This window comes from Perkinsus marinus (genome assembly GCF_000006405.1).
Source record: "Perkinsus marinus ATCC 50983 genomic scaffold scf_1104296958234, whole genome shotgun sequence".
Classification (NCBI taxonomy): Eukaryota; Perkinsozoa; order Perkinsida; family Perkinsidae; genus Perkinsus; species Perkinsus marinus.
The window spans coordinates 533,206-551,209 of NW_003206847.1; the positions used below are offsets into that span (position 1 = coordinate 533,206).

General features: G+C 48.2%; 5 protein-coding genes and 1 non-coding gene across 6 annotated transcripts; all 6 read right to left on the reverse strand.

Moving 5' to 3' along the window:
* Positions 1–288: 288 nt before the first annotated feature.
* Pmar_PMAR006149 (conserved hypothetical protein) lies at positions 289–1,462 on the reverse strand (the record flags this gene model as incomplete). Its single annotated transcript, XM_002774519.1, has 1 exon — positions 289–1,462. The coding sequence occupies one exon, from the start codon at positions 1,460–1,462 to the stop codon at positions 293–295; it is 1,170 nt and encodes a 389-aa protein (XP_002774565.1). The 3' UTR covers positions 289–292.
* A 96-nt stretch (positions 1,463–1,558) lies between these two features.
* Positions 1,559–3,998, reverse strand: Pmar_PMAR006150 (hypothetical protein). Its single transcript, XM_002774520.1, has 13 exons — positions 3,974–3,998; positions 3,843–3,929; positions 3,642–3,794; positions 3,469–3,588; positions 3,339–3,416; positions 3,049–3,162; positions 2,789–2,893; positions 2,662–2,740; positions 2,299–2,459; positions 2,158–2,247; positions 1,946–2,086; positions 1,798–1,899; positions 1,559–1,751 (listed from the first exon to the last, which is right to left on the reverse strand). The coding sequence occupies exons 1-13, from the start codon at positions 3,992–3,994 to the stop codon at positions 1,602–1,604; spliced, it is 1,401 nt and encodes a 466-aa protein (XP_002774566.1). The 5' UTR covers positions 3,995–3,998; the 3' UTR covers positions 1,559–1,601.
* A 1,435-nt stretch (positions 3,999–5,433) lies between these two features.
* On the reverse strand, positions 5,434–5,513 carry Pmar_PMAR006151. Its single transcript has one exon. It is a non-coding gene; the product is annotated as a tRNA-Leu (tRNA).
* A 2,010-nt stretch (positions 5,514–7,523) lies between these two features.
* On the reverse strand, positions 7,524–8,505 carry Pmar_PMAR006152 (hypothetical protein; the record flags this gene model as incomplete). The annotated part of the gene is made up of 5 exons (XM_002774521.1): positions 8,306–8,505; positions 8,135–8,254; positions 7,899–8,087; positions 7,696–7,845; positions 7,524–7,643 (listed from the first exon to the last, which is right to left on the reverse strand). Exons 1-5 carry the CDS (start codon positions 8,486–8,488, stop codon positions 7,524–7,526), a joined length of 762 nt encoding a protein of 253 aa, XP_002774567.1. The 5' UTR covers positions 8,489–8,505.
* A 674-nt stretch (positions 8,506–9,179) lies between these two features.
* On the reverse strand, positions 9,180–13,933 carry Pmar_PMAR006155 (conserved hypothetical protein; the record flags this gene model as incomplete). Its single annotated transcript, XM_002774522.1, has 9 exons — positions 9,180–9,212; positions 9,300–9,458; positions 9,614–9,717; positions 12,666–12,822; positions 13,032–13,111; positions 13,162–13,249; positions 13,314–13,395; positions 13,443–13,529; positions 13,788–13,933. The coding sequence occupies 9 exons, from the start codon at positions 13,931–13,933 to the stop codon at positions 9,180–9,182; spliced, it is 936 nt and encodes a 311-aa protein (XP_002774568.1).
* A 339-nt stretch (positions 13,934–14,272) lies between these two features.
* Pmar_PMAR006156 (hypothetical protein) lies at positions 14,273–17,689 on the reverse strand (the record flags this gene model as incomplete). The annotated part of the gene is made up of 12 exons (XM_002774523.1): positions 14,273–14,407; positions 14,466–14,583; positions 15,025–15,181; positions 15,232–15,283; positions 15,606–15,891; positions 15,933–16,103; positions 16,151–16,230; positions 16,336–16,484; positions 16,846–16,973; positions 17,029–17,119; positions 17,454–17,499; positions 17,549–17,689. The coding sequence occupies 12 exons, from the start codon at positions 17,687–17,689 to the stop codon at positions 14,273–14,275; spliced, it is 1,554 nt and encodes a 517-aa protein (XP_002774569.1).
* Between the last annotated feature and the right edge of the window lie 315 nt (positions 17,690–18,004).

Here is an 18,004-nt window from a genome sequence, read left to right on the forward strand (position 1 = left end):
TGATGGATCTTTAATCGTGCGTTTAGTTTCCTCCCAAGATGTCCGCAGTCATTCGTGATTGGTCGACATTCTCGATAACCGTTTGCTAATCAGCAGCCCCAACCTGATTGGAGTTATGCACAAATCGTATGCTCCGTTCCGCAGCACGTACCCCTCATCCCTAACATAATGCTATCGCCGGTACCACTCAGATCGACGATGACGACACAGTGGTGGTCATGCTAGCAATAGGGAAGCGGAATGGTACCAAGAGACCCTAGCTTCTACTCGAACGCAACAAGTCTGGAGGGAGTCACGTTAGAGAACTGAGTAACTTTTGAATAACATCCTCCTTGCCCTCTGCCTGCCTTACCGCCCCAGCGACTCGACACAGTCGGAGTTCTCTCATCCCCCCACGCTCTAACGCCTCCATGAACTCCTCCTTCCCCACACCTAGCCTCCGGGCCAAACACTTGATCAGCTCATCGACCACATCCAGCTCGTCTCCTGCTATCGATGCCGCCATGCCCCCAAGGGTCCCCACCAAGGGCAGCCTAGTAAGGAGGGTCCTCAACAGGGCAGCACCCACCGAGCCACGCCAAAACACTAAGGGAGGGAGGGGAAGTCGAGGCGACGCCTTCCGGTCTATCACCATTAGTAGGGCTTTGGTGTGAGGGTCTGGACTGGTGTACCGAATCACGAGTATCTCAAGGAGTGGTATCGGACATGCACGCATGCACATCTTCACCAAAGCGTTGATATCAGTATGGCGAGGCAGGTAGAGGAGGACTCGACCAAACCGACATGCTGGACCGGTCGCCCAATCCGTCAACTCACAGCTTGCAGGGTCATACACCTGGGAGGTATAGCAACTACGACCGCCCCAAGGAGGCGATAAAAACAATACTGATTCACTACCACTAGGTTGGCACCCTCTGACATCCCCTTCAACATACTTAATTCTATCACTAGAGATGCCATACACCTCCGCGTTGTGCCTAGCGATCTCGAGTCTGCTCTTCTCAATATCACATGCTACAACTCTACCCCCCTTCCTGTCCCTTCTCGCGAGCTGTATAGCGTTGCCTCCTACTCCAGCACATCCATCAACAACCTCGACGCCATCACCATAGCGCGAATATATCTCCTCTGCTGTAAATCGGGCAATGTTCTCAGGCGTCACTTCGAACCATGCCGCCTCGTCCATTTCGATCCCTTCATCATAGCGACTCCAAATAACATACCTTCTTTTCCAGTCCTCTCGAGAGATGCCCTTCGGTCTCTCCTGTCGAACAGCACCCTTCCCCAATCGCCTCGGCCGACCACAGCTCTTCGGATCGAACTCTCTGGGGACTATCCTCACCAACGTGTCTTTGAACATCGCAAACTTGGGCTTCACGCCATACAACTTCCCTTCCGCGATGTACCCAAATATTGTATTCGTATTAGCAACCGCGTCTTCACGATGCGGCCGAGGGGGCATAAAATCAAAGGCAACTATAACTCCCCATTGAGATACTATAGCGCTATACAGCGAGGTATATGATGATAATATGACGTGGATGATGATAATACTACTAAGTAGATATGTGTACGTTTGAGTAACAACAATAGATTCGGGTTCAATTCCCAGCACCTCCTATTTGAATAACATTCGAGTCCTCTTCCTCCGAAGCATCAGTATCAGCCGTGCGTTCTCCAAAGGGTACCATAGTCGTATCCTCTTCCGACGATGACACCGACGATCCACACCCACCCTCAAGGTCCACACTCTGCGACACAACAGAGTTGTCCCCTTCGTCATCCCTACCATCCTACCTCCACATCACCCCTTGCCAATGGCTGCTGGGCCGCTACCTTATTGAACCACTTCATATCAGATGCCGCCAGCTGGCCTATCATATGGTCTCGTATGGCAAACTAATACCAACAACATCACCAGGAGCAACCCTCAGAAAGCACCTACTCGTATTGCTCTTATCCTCCTACTCACCTGCCCACGGACTCGTAGACTTCGAAAGCCCCATTCGATTTCACTCCAGCTCAATCCAGTGACAGACGTGCCTTCAGAGCTTGACTCCACCCACTTAAACCGAGGATCATCTCCCTGAACATCATGAGAATGTGTTTCGGCAAAAGCGCGCGCCCTGTTGATCGATAATGTCTCCATCGACTCACCTCCAGTTCAGGATCTTCCATCCGCAGCACAAACTGCGAGAAGTCGTCCATGCAAAAATACATATCCTCTCGATACAGTCGACTATAGCCCTACCACACCATCATCACTTCCTACCCACACCACCCCCTCCATTAGCTCACCGCCAAGCCCCCACCAGCCGAGTCCGTCGCTGGTAGCACATACAGTGGGGAGTACTCTAGCCACAGATAGGCCGTGTCGATCTTCTCGGGTCCACGATAGGGTTGCAGGAAACGCAAAGATGCAGGGGACGAACCAACCCCACCCGTCTCGTCCTTCACACCTAAACCCTCAACCAGTGGAAGAGAATATACACCTGGTCAAATACATGTATTCATAACGATGAGCAAATTCCGAAAAAAATTGCAGAAAATTCTCCCGAATTTTCCAACTTTGATTCGCCTCTAAGTCTATATAATACACTGAGTAAAACCCCGAGCTCAACCGCACATACATTCCAAGACCTCTACCAACCCGATCCTCACCAGCTGTTGAATACAACTGTATAGTAGCCTCGTCCACAAGGGGACTGCCTGGGCCCACCAACGGCTCTACTGATATGATCTGAAATCATAATGACCACTGCAAATAGAAGACACAAATAACAATTACAGTGAAAGCTAGAGTCGGGCGTTGAGACCTTCTGGTCCTGAATCTGCTAGTGATACCGTTACGCTCCACCTTGAGGAAATGCGTCACTGGCGACAGCATTTCCACCTGACGAGAGACAAACAGGGAAACCCGTCAGTGAATTTTCCACAAGTTCACCAAAATGATTCGAAAGCAACAAGCCGTTACCTTCAAGGCTATTACGATCTCATCATTACCATTCCATTTCCAAAACCAACTAAATGCACTACTACCCCTACTACTTCAATGAGGACCTTGAGACCGTTGAGATCAGTCGGAGTGTCCGTAGGGCTGAAGCGGCCATCATGCACTACAGCTGACACCAAGTCGCTATCGGCAGTGTAGGTCAGCTGGGCCTGAGCAAGTCTCCTATGGGACTAGTCATCCTCCTACTCCTCCTAGCGACCACTCTAGCCAGCACCAATGAATGTTACGACGAGGGACGATTTGAAACTCATCTATATGTCGACATCCTCTCGTTAGAAGCGTGTCCAACATCCCAGGACGCCTCTGAGGCCCTATCCGTTGCTACCGTGTCCAGGTCCCGTCCAGCGATTGTAATATACCTATCCTTAGCCCTAGAGGTGGATCCCGACGTCGCTCGTTGCTTCTGGAATAACGACATCCCAAGGGTAGTGATAGCAAGGAATGTGACTGACCACCTTGGTAGTAGAGAGGAGCCTAGACCTCTTGGAGGAGTTGCAACAACACCACAAGCGTTGGGCCCTCAGTAGAGGGTTATGGGCTAACAAATCACCAGCGGCGATACGGATGTCCATCACCTGAGTATAAAAACCTGATGAATATCAACAGCCGAGCATCAGTGCCGACCTACCATTCCAACATCATCTTTAGTGATCGGCAGTCCTCTAGGAATAGGTTGGTACATCATCACTCTGCTAACCACCACCGGATGCTCAGCACGACGACGTCGCTTCGTCTGTTGATACCTTGAAGGCTCCGTCGACTCCGCCTCACTAGAGCTCGTCTGAAGAGCCTTTTCGTGGTGTCACCATCCTATCACCACTTGTATTACCTCACTGGTTGCAGGTACTGCCAGGGTAGCCTCTTGGTCGCCCATCTCCTCATCAGAAGAGCGCTCTGGGGACGGTGATGATGATGCCTATTCAACAGATCGAGAGCCCACCATACCTAAGCCTTCCCTACCTCTCGACCTCTGTATCCCATCCAGTACGCCAAAATAAAGGCAACAACAACAAGAACCTTATTAATCACAGACAACCGCGCTCGCCCAGAAGTAGCGCTCGCCCGATACTCTCAACCATTCTGCGCTGCTGGGTGGAAGGTTGCCTGGAGAAGGAGCTCTCCCGAGTTGACACCAACACTAGTCAAAGAAGACTTTGAGAAAAGTCACAAGATCTGTGATGGGGAGGCTGATTTAGAACACGTGCTGCAGCTCCTTCATCACTAGCCGTTTCATTGTCTTAGCGACAAGCGCGTGACGAATGAACTGTCAACAGAGCAGCTAAGTACAACCTGTTGATGATAAGCAGGTCTTTTCACATGCGTGGTGAGGACGGTGACACCGAAGGGTGACAGATGATGGTCCGTCGATATGAAGCAGACTGACCTTTCGGAGAAGAATATGAAATACTTGAACACAGAAGATCTTGCCGCGTGATGTGATAGATTATGAACACTAAGATGGACGCATTAGCGATGGTCAAGAGTAGAGAAGAGAAATGCCCCAGGGGGTATCGCCTAATGTTTACTACCGCGTGTTACTGTTACCATTAGAGAACTCAAGGCGATGGTTAACGGATTCTAGGGATTCTACCTACAATCACACTGATAAAATCATCAACTAGCTTAAAGTTGAGATTCCTCAGTTGTGCACCTCGCAACACTACAGTCGTGGAAGTCAACATCACATAACCACCGAACACGAAATCGGCGGAATGTTGGCCTTTCACAGTGAATGGCTGGAGAGATATCTTGCCCAGGATAGTCGTATACCTCCCTTACACCTTCAGCCCAATAGTCTGTTTCCAGGTGCTCACCATAATGGGTAGCAGCAACAACAGCTCCGCTTTCATCGCTGATGGCGACATTTGACGACCCATCCTGCGACATTTGTGTTCGCAGTATGAACCCCGGTGCGTCGTAAGACAGCTTGTGACTGGCGTTGAAAAACTTCCTACTCGACCCTTGACGAGTTGCCTAAAGCCGGAGTCGTGATGAATATGATGATACTGGTCAGGCATCCCACTTGCATAGCCTTACCATGCGGCGACATCTCCAATTGAAAAATACTGATCTCTCTCCTCAAGCTTCCCGTTTCCTTCGCATGCTTTCTTCACCGTCACCTGTGGCTCTTTCGATTCACCAACAGCTTCGGTAGCTTCGTGAAGTGCCGGTATCTTACCTTTCAAAGGAGCACATGTGTCGGACATGTCGCGGAGCCGATTCGTGAGGCCACCGAATGGCATCAGCTGCCTGATGTAGGAGACATGGTAGGATTGCACGCGTGTACAAAAGTTGACGTGCTTGCCTGCACACGATCCCCGATTACGCTGCGGTGAGTTTCTCAAGTGCTTTCCAACCTCCAGGGAAGCGGTGATACTTCATGAGTCATTACATCACTTACACGATGAAGATGTACAAAATAACAGCTGCGGGATTCGAACCCGCGCCCTTTCGGACCAGCGCCTGAAGCTGGCGCCTTAGACCGCTCGGCCAAACTGTCGATGAAAATCTAAGGTGTAACTCACCTTGGACATTTGTTGTGATGAGACATTTCAAAACCAGCTCGAATGTAACCTTATTATCAGCCGTCGGGAACCCAAGAAATGAGCTCTATCAACGATACATAGTGCCATGATGAACTCCCCCTCTGCCTTCCACGTTAGAGTCCGCTGGCCGAAAACCCACCAGAATTCCTCCCATGAACAGTGCCTACCAACCCTAACATGAGGCTGGTCTCTGCCGGGTATCTCCGATGACTGACCCCGCATCTCACAGTACAGGCTACTGTCCCCTCCGAGAGAATACAATTATCATTCTTTTTCTCTTTTATTCCCTCCTTATATTTCATCTCTTATCCACTCTTTGTATATATTCAACACAACAACGAGGTCAGTGAGCTACACGAACAACAACAGAACATGTCGACTACAATAAAACACCCAAGGGGCTCCCTTCAACCCGGCCCCACGAAGGACTCACACTTCCACATACCACCATTGTTGGTCCGAGTATATCCATGATACTGGTGCCTGAGGGACCTCAACTACCCCATCCCCGACTTAGGAACCTTCACCTCTTATACTCGTCGAATATGAACCCATGCCTTTCGAAAACTCCAGCCTTGCGAGTTGAAATTGGTGCGGTACTAAGACTTGGTGCTGTAGCCTCTATTGTGGTCTGGACCGTCGATGATGATGGCTCAGGCCGAGCAGCGTGCAAGCCCACTAAACCACAGATTATACTCCTCCCAAGGGGAGTCCCCACCTCAATGTTTGAATATATGTTTGCTTTCCTCAGCTGAGCTCAAGAGTTTCCTCACAAATAATATGAACAAACCCGGGTAGTAGTACACAGAAACCACCAAGAATTCCTCCAAAAATTCCCTCAGAATTTTCCTGTTTTCACATGTAGCTGAGCATGTGCATATATTCCCACACCGCCCTACCTTGGCGATTGAATGCCTGGCCTCGAACCTGCTTTCCTTTCCACTCGCCTGTGACCATGTCAATGGAAGCACTCCAAGGGATCATCTCCACCAGTCTCGTAGGAGCGCTGAACTCCAACATACCTTTCGGAGGTTCCAGCGAATTCACTCACTAGTCGAAACCGCCAGTTTTTTCCTTCCGAATTCTACTCAACTCGGTAGCCTCCGCCAGCTCCCGTCCAACTCTGCATGCCACTTCCGATACTTTCAACGCATCACAAGTCGACTTCTTCTTGAGGTGGACGAAATCCTCGTTTGGACGAGTGAACGAGTAATTCCACACTTCATCACTCTGAAGCAACAAGGCTCAACCTCCTCCTCCTACTCCCTCCTCTACTACATTGGCTTTCCCCAGGCGTAAGGAAGTCGTATTGATGTGCCCATCGACCCCACCACATGGACGCCCAATATGCGGAAGTGTCTTCTGTGTATTCTGTTTACCCCCTCGGAATCTGAATACTCACCAAGGCCGCCCCCCAACAGGAATAGCTCCTCAAACCAGCGAAACTCTCCATTGTCAATGAATGGATTCAATTAGAATGTCACTAGAACGCCTTCGAGTTTCCCTAACCACGATAGTTCCCATTGCCATTCACACTACAGGACACCTCTATTCAAAACGCGATCAAACAGGACCATCTCACAACACGACTCTTTGGATCGTCTCCACTTCGCATTGCGTTGTTTTCTTTCCATAGCGTTTCCCTCTACCACTATACAGTAGGAGATTGCACCACTATGCCAAGACCACTATCCTTCTCGACGCACTACGACCAACACCATACGCCGAGTTATAATTCCTCCTATACTCTTCGGAGACTAGTTGGGCCTTTCTCTAGCGCTACATCATAGCAAGACCCCCACTCCCTTACTACCCTTGATCTAGGAGGACATTCCCATCTCTTCCTCTACCATCCGCCGACAATGACTTGTTGATGAGATGAATCCCATACATGATATTCTATCCTACCACGCCACCGCCAACACTACCCATTAACCACACGAGACTAGAGCAAGGTCAGAAACTCAAGCCCACATCCTACGGAGATCCTCCTCGTCATCATACCTCCCATATCCGCTCGCTTGCTGTATGGCAAGCCACGACGCTGGTCGCAGGTCAGTCGGAGCCTCAGGCAAGCCACATACCTGATCAAAGGTAACTCTACAAGACCCCTGGTGATTCCCCACGCGATCTCACGTTAGTGAGTAAGAAGTTCGCCATGATCCGAGCGAGGGGTAACTTCTCAACATCAGTTCCCTTGGCAAAGCACAGCAGCCCAGGTATGTCCTCATCAAGCCTTGTAATAAGACCACCACCAATAATACGATTCTTATCCACTACCGGCAACTGAATCGAAAAAGACGCTGAAACCCTCGCGGTTGCCTTCTGAATTCACCCACCCCGAATGACGTATTTTCGGTCCTGAATCCTCTCAAAGGCGTATCCACCTCCAAGTCGCTGTCGTCTTGTACGTGGCTGCTCATACTAGACACCCCCAGGACCCTCGAGAAGCCAGCGCTGGTGATCCATCGGGACAGCGCTCGCCCCAACAGTCCCTTTTTCCGATATGAACTACGGAGTTGAAGTACCTGCCAAAGACGAGTTAGCCCATGCTCATATATCTGTGCTCACCCACCATGTAAGCGGAGTCTTCCCCACCGTACAGTTCCATACCAGTAGCAATCGTTCTCCCACCATCCAGCGTTTGCACCAAGGCTTCTATATACGTCGAAGTGAATACTCCCACCGGGCTGAGCTGAAGAGCCGGAACGAAATTCAACCAAGGTGCCCAGAAATTTTATGCTACCTTCAAGGCTTCAATTATGTAATCACAGGCCAGCCCCTCAATCGATGCAAAGCTGCCACAAGCCACAATAAGGGTCTTCCCTTTCAACTCCTGTACTCCCCCATTGACAGGCCAGAATGTCAACTCGTCATCAGCTTCTGAGTCCAACTTGACCACCACTGTCTCCTTCTGAGTATCGTTCATAATGATGGTGAAATACTAAACCCGTTCGACATTTTCCAACATCAACACTCCAATGCTTTGGCCGCGTGATTTTTGCGAAAACACTCACAAGTAAGTACAACATTTTTCAAATTCCTGAGCCTCGCAAATCTCGCATTCAAAATCCAATAACGACAGTGTAGGTTGGTCGTAGCAAATAAACAGACAATGAAAGACCAAGTGGTAGATAATCGACTTTGTCTATTATCAATAGACTCCAACATTCATCGCGCGAGATGAGCCACAACAACCGCATTAGCGCACGCCCCGACCGCGCAAGATATCGTCAACAAGGCTTTTTTCCAGAATGCTCAACCTTGCCGATCCAAGATAGCCTTCAGCAACACCATTTCCCCCCTACTCAGTGTGAACCCAATACAACTGGAATATGCTCAACATCATCACATCAGTCATGAGGGTCGTCATTAACGGCGGAAGATGAGATTAAAAATAATACCACTCGATAGCGTTAATCACACCATTCGAGCTCCTACGCCCAATAGGGCAGTAAGAATAGATGCATTAGCAAACTGGGCGGCGCTGTCGTCAGCACTACCTCACTGTTATCAAAGCAGGTCAGGTATCATCAACATTGACCTTGTGCGGTACCAAGGTGGAATATAAAATACGTAAAATTCATACCGCAGATGTTGTAGAATGTTATCGATTAAAATCAATTATAGACTGTTCGACGGAACTCATGCACCTGAGAGGGAAATTCTCCAATACTCAACAACACCATGAACTACTTACCTTCACATGACGGGAACTCGCCCAGTTCTAAATCGCCTACCCAATCAGGAGACGTCCTTGTGCTGACCGAGGAAATCTTTCGAGGCTTGCCGCTTTTGGCAGTGCCAGAAGACGGCACTGTCCTCGGGTACTCCTCGTCGTCATCAGATACTCCAGGAGATGAGATTGACTTACCGACTGTTCGGAAGTCGTTGGGAACCTGACCACGCCTCACCATCATAACGATCACTTATGTGCAGTTATACGAGCTTACGAAGTGAGCAAAGGTCACCCATATGCACGGTACTGTATAGGCTGCGACCACCTGGACAGGAGTAGTAGTATTAAGTTTGGACAACTCCGTGAACTTCCTACCACATCAACACTATAATGCGATCGAGAGGCCACAATAAGGAAGGCTTGCAGGATGGTAAGCAAGAGCACAAATATCTTGAGGTACTTGTTGCAACTATATCGGACTGAAAATGATCCCCGGTTCGAACCGCACATACTGCATTTTTCTCACATATTCCACATGTAACGATAATCGTGTACATCATATGACCCGAGAATATCAGATCACTACAGCCTCCCGAAGTGAAAAGTCTAGTCAGAATAACCCCCCAGTCCTTCGGTGGATTGAACTCATTCTCTGCGCAGTGTTCCGCCGAGCCTGGCAGTAACTGCAAAACAATAAACTCACTGCCCCCCTCCCACAGGCGACACTGTTCACTCACTGTGACCATGAACGTTGCTAGCCGAGCATACGTTGCCAAACTACCTACCATTCCCCACCGCCACAGCATATTCATAGCGCCTGAAAATAACAAAAATAGGCGGAGCGAAGCAGACCCTCCTTACGATGAGGAAATCTGAAGAATAGTGGTCGGAGAACATAACCAAGTCCCAACATCAAACTGAAGTAGTTGGTTATGTCACCAGGAGCAACCTGAATCGTCGAGAACAGCAATAATAATAACCACCAGAAAACAGGCATCATACTACCGCCGAATTGGCAAGACCAGGGCCAAACCATTCAAATGGGAAATCATGAATGGGATTTTTCGACCCCTTATATGGACCGTAACTGACCAAAGCATGAGAATCTCTACTGCTTCGCTCCGCTAAACTTACACGTGGTATTTCGCAGCATAATAATAGGCCATATTGTGCACCCAGTTATGCACTATTAATGTCAATCCGAACCATACGATACCCCACCTGCCCGGAACCTCACGCACGACTATCTTATCGAAAAACCCTACCACGCTCCGCCCTTCAACTCCAACGGCCATGCCTCTTTGATATAATCAATTCTAACCCGCCAAATTGCCTTTATCCGATCCGATCTTGAAGTCCTCATGCACTCCGGCCGAGTCCCTTCCTCTCGAACATCGGCTTTCACCGTCACAGGAAGAGGCACCAGTTCTGGTACGTCTTTATCAGTACCATTCGTCATCAGACCTCTCCCGGTTTCCATAGTTGTCACTAAAACTGTCAAGTCGGGTGGCGACATAGGGTAGTAACACAATAGCTAAGGCCAAGCAATAGAACCTACTCTAACTAATGGAGCTGAATCCACTGTCTTACGTGAAGTGGCGTAATACTCTGTGAAAACCCCGATATTCGCGGTGTTACGCAGTGGTCGTGAAATATGTTTTATTCGCATCACGGGTGGAACACCCAACGAACTATTGAATATACGCCTTCTTCCATCACCCCATCCGAGGCGTACAAGACGACCCCAAGCCAATGCCAGTTTACAGTGAAAACCTCAAGACGAACTTTACTTCAGAAATTCGTCAACATCATCCTTAGAATAACAAATGGACATCAAAATTATGAACTGAATGTGTGGCCTTTGCTGCCGCCCACGATATCCAACCATAACGGAGTGCACATAGGACTACTATTCACTCTTCCGTACTGTCTGGGTTCCAGTCTACTACCATCATCATCACGCTAGGCGGAAAAAACAAGGAAAACTTCATGAAGTGCATTATCCAACACCAGTCGCTGCTACTGAGTCGGCTTCACTCTCCGATTCAGAATACCCCACATCTAATAACCTACTGGTCTACATTACCCTCAGCAGGACCAAACTACTACTGCTCGATGAATAATAAATCAACCGGAGAGTTCATCGATCCTACAAAGGCTATACGTTGTGCTGTAATAAATGCTAGTAAGAAGGATGCTGAGTAGTACCCGACTTACGATGTACTGCCGTGTCCCTACCCATTCCTCGTCAAACTACCCTATCGCTACATACACCATAAATCACCTGCGACCCCCACACGTGTAACTCGAATCGAGCTCACCTCCAGAGCAATACTGAGCCGAACACCAGGCGTGGAGGCCTCCCCTCAATACCGAGAAGGACTGCTCATAGATTATGTAATGGTCGACCTCAGAGGGAATTGCATTCAGATAGCGCGCGCCCGAGAATCTCAATCTTAGCAAAAAGGCATTTCTCGCTCGCCCCAATCGAGACACTCCTAAAACACTAAGGAGTTATTTACACTCCTACTGTGAATAACCTAAAATATCCTCTTGGTCTCATCCATCTCCAACCACACTACAGAGTAAGTAGTAGAATCGCCGTGAACTCAAAAAGCCGTATACCGAGGAACACTATTGATTATATTGTTATTGATGTAGGAAGGTGCAAGGACTATAAGTAGGAAAAGTAGGAAAGAACATACTGAGTAACATAACTCATAGAACATAATGCCACGAATGAGGCAGGTTCACTTCACGGCGCACTAACAGCACACTGGCCAAGACGCCGCCAAGATGCGAAAAACCTTCTTTTTGCCACCCGACAGGTAGCAATACAAATCTGTTAATATTATAAGTCCTTTACAAAATGCCATTGAATCGTCGATAATCATCATCATGGCGGTGTATGGTTTGGTATAGCAGTAGTCGGAATGTCACTTCCAACGCCTAGTTCAATATCTGACACTGCGGTCGAGCCACTTGCTCGTCCTTGAGTGGGTGACTGTAAATCCGGTGAGTCACCATAGCAGCTAGCTTCAGTGACCGCCGCATCAAGACTTGTATTTTGTGGCTGACCGGTGATCTCTGGAGGGGTCTCCACTTCGAAATCATTAGGAACCTATACAACGCAATGTCTGTTGACGGTGGAAATGTGGACCGTACAAAGTAAGCGAACGTACACCATATGCACGGCACTGCGTATGCAGCAACAACCTGACATAATGAGGAATGCTGAAAACCTATAAACAAGAAAGGCGAACATACCACATCCACTGTGTTGTGTCGACGTGACGCGATGATAAGGAAGCCCTGTAGTATATTGAGTACAAGTGCAAAGTATTTGATGGACCAGTGTTCACCGTAACGGACTAAAGTTGACATGTCCGGGGATCGAACCGTGGACCTCCAGCAACGATACACTTACACAATGCGCATGTAACGCTGATAACGTAGAGCATATGTCCCGAGAATATAAGGTCACTGCAGCCTCCAGAAACGAAAATACGTTTGAACACCTCGCCAGCCGTAGTCGGTGGGTTGAAGTTTGCCTCAGAACAATGCTCAGCTGGACCAGGCAAGATCTACGGAGAGATACTCTTGTGCTTGCGTGCTACCATCCGGAAAATGGGAATATACATAAAATTCTGAGGAAATTTTGGAATTTCTCATTGGTTTTTGTATGCTTCTATGTACCCGAACTCAGCTGTAAACTTCTATAATTAGTGAGGAAGCTCCCGAGCTCAGCTGAGGAGAGCGAACGTACATCCCTCCAACACTAATCCCGACTTACCGTGAATATGAATGATGCCAATCTCGCATAAGTTGCCAGACTAGCCACCACTGCCCAACGCCAGAGTATATTCATCGTGCCTAGCCACAGTAACACATGATCGATAATTTCCCAACACATATATCCTCACGAAAAGGGAAGGGGAAAAGTAGAGGCCGGAGAGCATAGAGAACACCCATCACAATTGTACAGTATAGGATGACGTCGCCAGGGGCCGGCTGAAAAACAAGAGCACTTCTGCAGCGTCACGCGCCACGAAATTCCAATCCATCAAAAGCTTACAGTCCAGTCCACTGGCCCAGGGCCGAAGAGCTCAAATAGAAGGTCCACAACAGGGTTGCCAGGACGACCATATGGACCATACCTGAGAGTCGTTGTTGATCAGCAGCAGCAGCGGTAGCAACTACTCACACGCCATATTGTCCAGCTAGCATGTAGACACAGTTGTGTACCCAGTTGTGGATAAGGAGGGTTATAATGAAGAATAATATACCCCACCTGATGATAACAACGAGGCGACATAACGTAATACCAATCGTATCACACTGAAAGCAAAGTTAAATGCCATGAAATTGAACTATACGACCAAGTAGCAGCCAACAGTAAAGATCCTAATAGTAACGTCATGTCGTTGTGTATACCATCGCTCTAACAGCAGTCCGAAACGACTGCAAACACTACAAAATGCAAGGCCATACCAAGGAAGTAGACACGATAGAAAGTCTCTATAATAGCGAAGACAGGTATCATACTCACCAGGCGCCCTTCTTGAATATAGCCCACTCGACGGGCCAAGCCAGACGGGCATAATCAATTCGAGATCGATTGAATCTCTTCACACTAGCAACGATCCTCCTCCATAGGGATCTGCCTTTTGAAGGGGCTTCCAGCACAGCTACCATGGTATCCTCAAACAAGGACGGAAGAAGTAACACGAAGCACAACGACAGCTACCAAGACCACCATGCCCACATAATTCCCAATGTCGGCAAGCTCCCCAAAATCAGAGTGAATTCAGTACTTCTACTGAGTAACAATGTAAGTAACAGTACGAAGTGGAATACACCGACCTCACTCTAGAAGCCCTGGACACGGCGACTAGATATGCACACTTCAACAGGATCATCACAACGCTGTGTCTTCGACGTGTTCGTGACTCAACAGCAAGCTCGATAGAAGCTACGTATACAGCAAGCAAAGGAACAGGGATAGGTAACGACCAGGAAAAGGGGGAGGGGCTTTCAATGGACACTATTAGCAGTGGAGGAGAGCTTAGCCAGGACGCTCTGTACGTTAGTGGCAATATCGTCTATAGACACGCTCTGAAATTCCAACACTTTCTCTTCCCCGAAGTGCTCCCGACAGTCATCAAGTATCTACAACGATGTAAATATGCCCTCACCGAGGATCGAACCCGGGAGGAGTGTAGCATACCGTCTGGAATATTTCACATTCAACATTCTCCTTTATCTTCGCCTCCGTGTAATGACGTTGCTCCAGGCGTGACCAAAGAGCATCCGTAGAACACCTTAGGACCACTACCAAGTCGAACCTGAGCAGTAATACCATCACAATAACCAACTCTACCTTAAAAGCTACTGCACGTAACTCGGTGAAAAATCGATGAGAAAACACAGAAAATATGTTCCTCAGGCGATGTTACATGAAAAATGGACACCAAATTAATATCATAATCAATGGTGATTTCCCTGAAATGTCATAGTCAATTTCCAGCTGGATTTGAGTACTACAACCCTTCTCCCAAACGATAGAACATCCTCCTATAGTAAACTTATTCTCGCGATTACACAAGACGCTCCAGCCGAGCTGTTTTCGATACCTTCGAAAAACCTAGCTCACTGTTGAATACACCCATTCTGCGAATAACGCAGATACGACATTAATTTCGAGCTGCAGTTCCAATGATACCCATTTACACTATGCACCTCTACAATTTAGTTTTATCCACATCACTGCTACACCCTACTATTACCACTCAGGCGGGAGGAAATCCGGCGAGTGAAAATCGATAACGACATTTTCCTTGCCGAAAACTCCGAGGCTCTCGAGATGCTGCTCAACAGCATCCTCATCGAATATGCTACAGTTATGGTCGTCATCCCACTCGCTGTACAAATGCTCCGCTGCAACTAAAGGAAAAGAATCTTAGGTTAGACTTGGTAAGATTCAGATTAAGTACTAGTCTTGCCAAGCTCTATAACCCGACATGATCCTATGGCAGACCCCAACTCCTTAGAAAACGTTGATTTCCCAACACCTGGCGTACCTGCTACCAGAACAGAGTACGACATAGCTACGGGAAATGAGTAAACTACACTGAAAAGATATGACCTTGTGCATGCGTGCAGCAACCAACACTACTTCTAACACGCCCTGATGCCAATATACCCGAAGACTGTAACTCAACAACTTAGTCTCACGTCGGGATATTCGTAGTAGAAGAAATGGTAACAACAAGGAAGAACACCGTACTCCATCGACGATTGCACTCAGTAACCAAGAGTAACCTGAGGTCCCCGGTTCGATCCCCGGCAGCCGCATTTCTCCACTCACCTGTTGCTTGGCTATCGCCACCGGATCCGTCTGCGTCCCAATAGGTGCCGTGAACTGTTTTGGTATCCACAACGCCACTGCGGCAGCTGCCGATGCTATCAACGACCTCGTCGGAGAGAACTTAACGCATCTAGGGTATCCAGAATGGCCCTTTAGGATGGCGACCGGCTTGGGCTCGCAGGCTTGCACATTAACAGGGTCCTCACTCATGGCCTGTTCCTGTGCCCCTTTGGTGAGAGTCGGCCATACATAGATACTACCACCAGGCACTCCACAGAGAACGTAACTGAATCACGATGAACCGAAATATTCCAAATATGTCCATACCGCGCGTCCGGCGAAAATGTCGGCCTGAGCCCATCCCGCTCTGGCAAGCTCTTCCACGTTTGCGACCCCGACTGCAAGTGGGGATCATCAAATTTATAAGTCGCTCGCAAGCGCCCAGAAAAAGAGTCTATGGCGAACAGGTCTCCCGCAGCTGTCGAACATAAAAGGTATCTGAACGGGAATCAAATCTTAGCGGAGCGATGCAAACAATAACGTACTTTCCACAAGGTGAGAATAGCATCGACCTCAAAGGGCTTCCTTGCGTAAATGGCGACAAGTCGAATGCCTCAAACTCCCCCTGAAATACCACGAATAGAGACCCCATAAAGGAATACCAAACAAATTTCCATTCCGTAGAACTAAAGTACGTGAAGAGCAACCTCCCGACCATCACTACTACTACCCTATCAAATTGGCGATTGTCAAACATATGCACTTTAGCGATGGGCTTCTTGCCAGCATCCCCTGTTGGTGTAGAACTCGATACAGCAAAGACCAAGCCTTGAGTATCATAGGTCGCACATGGACCACCGAGAATGCCACTAGAACTACCTGATGCAATGACAACAACAACGACTGTCCGAGCAGTTCGCCAGAGTGAACTTTCAAATTCGTTCGAGAGTAGTTCCCCTCATAAGAGTCTTATGATAAGACCCAGTGACCCCTTAGAAAAATTATTCTTTCGCAAGACCCAGTGACATAGGTCAGCACCATGTAGCAATACAAGAACATGACGAACACGTTGACGACGAAAAAATTTCGAGGAAGTCCTTGTTGGTTTCTGAGCACTTCTGCCGTTATTCATATCTAAACTCCTATAAGGAGTGCGGAAACTCTTGAGGGAAGCGAATATATATTCCTACTCCACCACTGGGCCAACGACCATGCACACCCATAAGCCCCCAAGTATTACCCTTAGTGACTTGTTCCTGACTATAGACCCGAGCTACTGGTCTTTCCTTTCTTAGGTCCCACATAAGACAAGTCGAATCACCACCACTAGCTGTACTCAAAGATGTTGACAAGAATTGATCCTCGTACCTTTCACAATGAGATCCTCACTTTGCGATGCACACTACGAGCCTGCTATTATTACGGATGGACCTTCAGAGAGGACACTGGCCCTGTATGCCCTTTGAAATACCGCAAGAACTTGTTCTCATATAGATCCCAATACCTCAGCGAATCTGCCAATACCAACAAAAACTCGATCAGAGGCCTTTAAGGGGTCATTATTGTATGATCTCAGATCCAACAGATTCCAAACGGGAGTATCCACACTGCGACTACATTCCTTAACCGGCCATCCCGACTATTACGATCGAAATCAACCCGACTCGAACAGAGCGCCGAGTTAGTGCCACTATGAACAAACTGTATATTATCGCAGCCGTATTTTCTGGAGTAGAGTAACTTGTGGCGAACACCTGCATGGAGGACCTCAGGTAGAACCCTAGTCGTCGTCGTAGTGGGCCTTGCCCTTTTCTGTGTCATATATACTAACACTTTCATCATCACTACTTGCTATAAGGTACCTCCCATCAGATGTAAAGTCAATACTATTAACCTGAATACACACACCCTATGGACCATACGATCCTGTCTAGACCTACTACCCTCTTAGTGGCATCCTTAAAGACCTTACCAACAGCCATATTAGAGAGTATCTCATCAGTGAGCCCGATAGGTGCCGGAGGAGTAGTAGTAGCCCCAGCAGTGCTGGACTTAGCACCACCAACCTTGGACCCCTTATACATACACTCAATTCAACAACTGACGACGACGATCTTTGATCTACTGTGCAGTTATGAGTGGTTCTAGGCGAGGGACTCTGTGAGAGAGATAACCGCACAACTTAACTCAAGATCTCAGATAGGATAGATCTAGAGTGGCAGAGTAGAGAGCGATAGAGCGGTCCAGTGCGTGGAACGTAGACACGCTGAAGCAACTACCCAAGCTTAGTAGCTGATCTAATTCGCAAACCGCAACCGTTACTGAAATGGTGAAACGGTGAAACGGTTAGATACAATCTTGCTCACTTGAGTTTTCTCAATGGTACTGTCGTCACAGGA

What these genes read in the sequence shown, in the direction of transcription:
- Pmar_PMAR006150 (XM_002774520.1), bottom strand. Translation starts at nt 3,994, where the DNA reads ATGGGATACAGAGGTCGAGAG. An exon ending in ACAGTTGTATTCAACAGCTG is followed by an intron (nt 2,460 to 2,661) that starts GTGAGGATCGGG and finishes TTGAGGGTTTAG; the next exon opens with GTGTGAAGGACGAGACGGGT. An exon ending in CGGCTGGTGGGGGCTTGGCG is followed by an intron (nt 2,248 to 2,298) that starts GTGAGCTAATGG and finishes ATGGTGTGGTAG; the next exon opens with GGCTATAGTCGACTGTATCG.